The sequence below is a fragment of the Octopus bimaculoides genome, chromosome 21 (assembly GCF_001194135.2).
Source record: "Octopus bimaculoides isolate UCB-OBI-ISO-001 chromosome 21, ASM119413v2, whole genome shotgun sequence".
NCBI lineage: Eukaryota > Metazoa > Mollusca > Cephalopoda > Octopoda > Octopodidae > Octopus > Octopus bimaculoides.
The window spans coordinates 788,758-793,852 of NC_069001.1; the positions used below are offsets into that span (position 1 = coordinate 788,758).

The 5,095-nt window shown below is 35.7% G+C and overlaps 1 protein-coding gene across 1 annotated transcript in view; it reads right to left on the bottom strand.

Annotated features, from left to right (window-relative positions):
- Positions 1–5,095, bottom strand: part of LOC106867289 (serine/threonine-protein kinase N2) — a 130,694-nt gene that overhangs the window by 40,145 nt on the left and 85,454 nt on the right. The window contains exons 4-5 of the mRNA XM_052975287.1: positions 3,522–3,690; positions 415–596 (exon numbers count right to left, since the gene is read on the bottom strand). Coding sequence (XP_052831247.1) covers positions 415–596; positions 3,522–3,690 — 351 coding nt within the window. The remainder of the gene's footprint in view (positions 1–414; positions 597–3,521; positions 3,691–5,095) is intronic.

Consider the following 5,095-nt stretch of genomic DNA (forward strand, 5'->3'; position numbering starts at 1 on the left):
ATATATATGTATGTATGTATTATGTATGTATGTATTATGTATGTATATTGGGTCATCCCATAAATAATGCAGTTTTTTTCATACTTCTTCTATTTTTCAAAATTAAGATAAACAAAGTTCTTTTTTAATCTAAAATATACTCTCTTTCATTTTCTACAATACTCTTCCATCTATCTGGTAGACTTGCAAGGCCCCTCTTTCAAAATTCACCTGTCTGTGATGAAAAATACTCCCCCAGTACTGTTCTGACTTTGTCTACAGGGTTCATATTTTGTCCATCCAAAAAAATTACCTTGAAGTTCTTCAGTAATACAGCTCATCTGATGATGGGCCATGCTTAGGTTACACATACCAAGTCTATTCAACATAGAGGCACCCTCATCATTTCAAGATTTCTTCATGTGCAGCCTCTCAATAAGTGGACAAGAAAAAAGCCATTCTTACCTCTTGTAGAGCTTTTTTGTCTGGAGTTTTGGAATTTTGCAGCAGTTTGATGACATTCTTGGCACCCTCCATCACAGCAGATTCTATCTTGTTGTGGTGTCGCAACTCTTCAATTCTGAGTTCTAATGGAGAATGCACTTCTGTTTGCTGACCTAGAATAATGAAATTTAAATGTTTTGAAATGAGTTTTTGCCCCATTTTTTTGTTTTGGGATACGAATAGACATTTGACTGTGTACAAGCATGTGTACACACACACACACACACACACACACACACACACACACTACAACACATAATATATGTATATCATGTATTTCTGTATATCTTTTCTTGGTTTATTTACAGAACCTGCAATGGGATTTGAACTCAAAACATAAAGGACAAGAAAATATGCCACTAAGCACTTTCTCTAACATTTTAATCATTCTGCCAGCTTGCTGATAATAATAACAATTTCTTTTATTCGTTGCAGGGACATCAGATAAAGAGGGCATTGCAAGAATGCTTCAAATGTGTTGCTAATCCTCAACTACTGTTTCCAAGCAAGGTAATATTTCTCCATGGCTGGACATGTTTTCCATGGAAGACTGGAAATAAACAAGATCACTTCTATGATGCTTTACAACCATCACATAATGTCTAGACAAGGGCATACACACACAACAGGCTTTTTTCCATTTGTGTCTACCAAATCCACTCACAAGGTTTTGGTCAGCCCTTGGCAATTAAAGTAGAAGACACTTGCCCAAAGGGCTGCACAGTGGGGCTGAACCCAAAACAACATGCTTCTTGACAATGCTGCAATGCTTGTGGCTGTGTGGTAAGAAGCTTGCTTCCCAACCACATGGTTCTGGGTGCAGTCCTACTGCGTAACACCTTCTACTATAGCCTCAGGTCGACCAAAGCCTTGTGAGTGGATTTGGTAGATGGAGACTGAAAGAAACCTGTCGTATATAAATATATGTATGTGTGTCTGTGTTTGTCATCCTACCATCACTTGACAATTGATGTTGGTGTGTTTGCGTCCCCCGTAACTTAGCAGTTCGGCAAAGGAGACTGATTGGGGTCAATTTGTTCTATTAAAGGCAGTGCTCCAGCATGGCCACAGTCAGATGACTGGAACAAGTAGAAGAATATATATAGTTATAATAAATATTTAATACATACATACACATATATAAATATATGTATTTCTAAACATTTAATTTTCTGTAAAATGTTAAACACACAAACGGAAAAAAGAGAAAAAAAAAAACTCAAACAATAGATGCATGATGTTTAAACAAAAATAACTGGTTATAAAGCCTGACGTAAAATATGTTTTGCAAATAAAATGTTAACTTAACGAAGTAGAAATTGATAGGAGATGACAGAAAGAAAAAAGAAAAGAAGAAAAGAAAAAGAAAGAAAGGAAGATAAGATGGATGTTAAACAGGTTCTGCAAGAAAATATTTCATAGTGCGTTATTTTGTGGTTTAAGCTTCATCATATGCACCTGTATGTGTGTGTGTGTGTGTTTTATACATACATATATGTATATATACACATATATATGTATACACACACATGAATATGTGTGTGTGCAGTCAGCATACACACACTATCTATATATGTATATACATATGTATAAATGTGTGTGTATGCATGTGAGCATACACACACAAAGTTTCAGTCCATAATGATATAAAAAGAAGAAAAAAGACGAATAAGAAAGAGCGTCTTTATGTCATTAATCTTAACTAAAGATTGATGAATGAAACTGCTCACTTGATCATATCTTCCTCATCCCCACCTCCTACCATCACACAGTAGCACCTCCCAACACTCCACCCCCACCACACACTGTTCAAAACCAAATGGAGGAAGAAATCAATCGTATGTTATTGCCGTTCTCCAATCGAAATAATGGTTTCAGCCGTGAGAAAGCCGTCCGACCAACAATGGCCTGTTATTAGATCAGTACTATTAATCATGATAGATAGCCAAGTTTGAAATCTCCCAAGCAATGTAAAGGTTCCAACTGAATACCTGTCAATGCTTTCAGATCAGAGATCTATAAACGAACATTGGTCGGTCAGTAGCCAGGTTAGGAAATAAATGATAGGCAAAGGGGCAGGTATGGGCACATGGGTAAGAGGGTCACTTTGTAATCAAATGCTTCTGGGTTCAGTTCCACAGCAAGGTGATGGAACCATTACAGCTCCTGGCCAACCAAAGCTTTGAAGTGGATTCTGGAAGATGGAAACTGAAAGAAACCAGTTGCTGTCATCATCATCATCATCATCATCATCATTTAACGTCCTTTTTCTCCATGTCAGCATGAGTTGGATGAGTTGACAAGAACAGACAAACCAGAGGGCTTTGTTGTCTGCTCAGGCATGGTTTCCACATCTGCATGCCTTTCCTAACACGAACCACTTTACAGTGGCACCAGCACTGGTGAGGTCATCAAGTACCTACAAGATGAGACCCCTCAACTGAGTGGGGTATATAGACAGGAGGAATAAGAAACTGTGATGGTGTGTTCTTGTTTTGACAGTTTTAAAGTGACCATCACTACCAAACAAATGACGTTGTTCAAATAACCAGTATTTGATGTCTGGCCATGAGGAAATATTACCTTGCTTGGAAACAGATGGCGGCTGGTGACAAAAAGGGCATCCAGCTGTTAAAAAACCTGCCTCAAGAATATTCTAGCTGCTGAATATTCAAAGTGCCTCTCACATTTACTCTATGATGTCATTCTAAAAATAAATAATTACTTCATCAAAATCTTGAAGCTACAAAATAATGCATGATTAACCTTTCGCATGCTGTAGGTGCATTATGTCACTGTATGAGTTCTCTCCCCTGTAGCTGCAGGGCAGTGACAAGGAAACAATTCTAGAGTAATACAGTGTGCTAAAGGTTAATTCAAAACAATGTGAATAAACAAGCCTTACATTTGACAGAATAATTTGAATGCTGAAAGGTAAAGCATTTTGTCCAACATGCTCATGGTTTGGCCAACTTGCTGCCTTAATAATAATAAAAATGATAATAATAATGAAATGAATTGAAGAATAAAAGAATTACCAGCTGATTGTGAAGTTGCATCTTGTGCCGCTTTCAATGTTTGCATGCGAATAATTTCAATTTTAAATTTGGCGTCGGACAACATCTGCTGTGCTTCAGCCAGAAGCTTCTTGTCTCGTGATGAACCAGTACTATACATAGTAATCATATTTTCAGCACCTTGTTTCACCTGCGGAAAATAGAAAAGACATGAATGTGGGGGTGGGATGCAAACATTTTAGTGTTTATAATTCTGATGGCACTGGAAAATATTGAGGTTTGATAACCCTTTCGATACAAACTTACCAACATAATGTCACTGCTATTGTTCAAATAGTTTCAATGTGATATAGTGTAGTGCAAGATTGTTGAAGAAAAGAATGGTTAGAAAGAGGAATATGAGCCATGCCATGTAAACATTTGTGAAGAACAAAAGATGATAATCAAAATCTAAACATTATTATTTCTCTTTTGTTGCAATGAGAAAGAAAAAAAAATTCACAATTGCAGCAAGAAATTTATAAAGTAATCTATAGAATTTTAAATATAGACCCTATAATTAGTAGAGCAATTTTAAATGAAACCTGTAATTATTATGCCATCAATGTTCCTATTTTAATTATGTTTGATATATTGAGGAAAAAACCAATGAAGAAAAACAAAAACAAAAACAAATGATTCCACTGAGATGGAAACAAAACCTTCAAACACAGAGAGGCTTTCTTTTTGTTTTTGTTTTTAAGATACAATGGTAAGCTATTGATGAAGACATTCAAATTAAAGATGAAATCAAAACTGGATATCAAGATATGTTGTTGTTGTTAACCGTTTTGTTGTTATCCTGTTTCTGTTGAAAGACACTTCGCTTGTTTCAATTAATTTGAAAATAATGAAGCAGATAATAAAATAACTTTGTCAATAACAATGTGGCATTTCAAACAACATAAAGCAACAAAGAATTCTGATAGAAGGTAGAAATCAGGGTCAGTCTGAGGCAAGTTGGTAACAAAAGTGTTAAAATAATCTTAACGCATTCATTGAAGTCCTAAGCATTAGAAAGAAACTTCATATCATCATCATTTTTAACCCTTTTGTTACCAACCCGGTTGAAACCGGCTCTGGCTCTGTAGTACAAATGTTTTGTTTTCATAAGTTTTGAATTAAAATCTTCCACCAAACCTTAGTCACAATTTATGTTCCTAACACTAGCTTAATGACAACGAAGTTACTTTACTAAATTCTTTGTTATATTTAAAAGTAATTGAAAGAAACACAGAACATCTCAACAGAAATACAGTAACGAATATACATGTAAACATACACACACACACACACACACACAGATATATATAAACATATATATGTGTGAGTATATAACAACAATTAACCAACAAAATTCCTTTTTGTATGTACAACAAAGAATGACAGGATAGTCATGCCTGGAATGCTTTTGATCATAGGTCTGCTCAGTAAAGTTTGACCTTGGGCTAAACAACAGTGTGTGTGTGTGTATGTGTATGTGTGTGTATGTGTATGTGTGTGTGTGTGTGTGTGTGTGTGTGTGTGTGTGTGTGTGTGTGTGTGTGTGTGTGTGT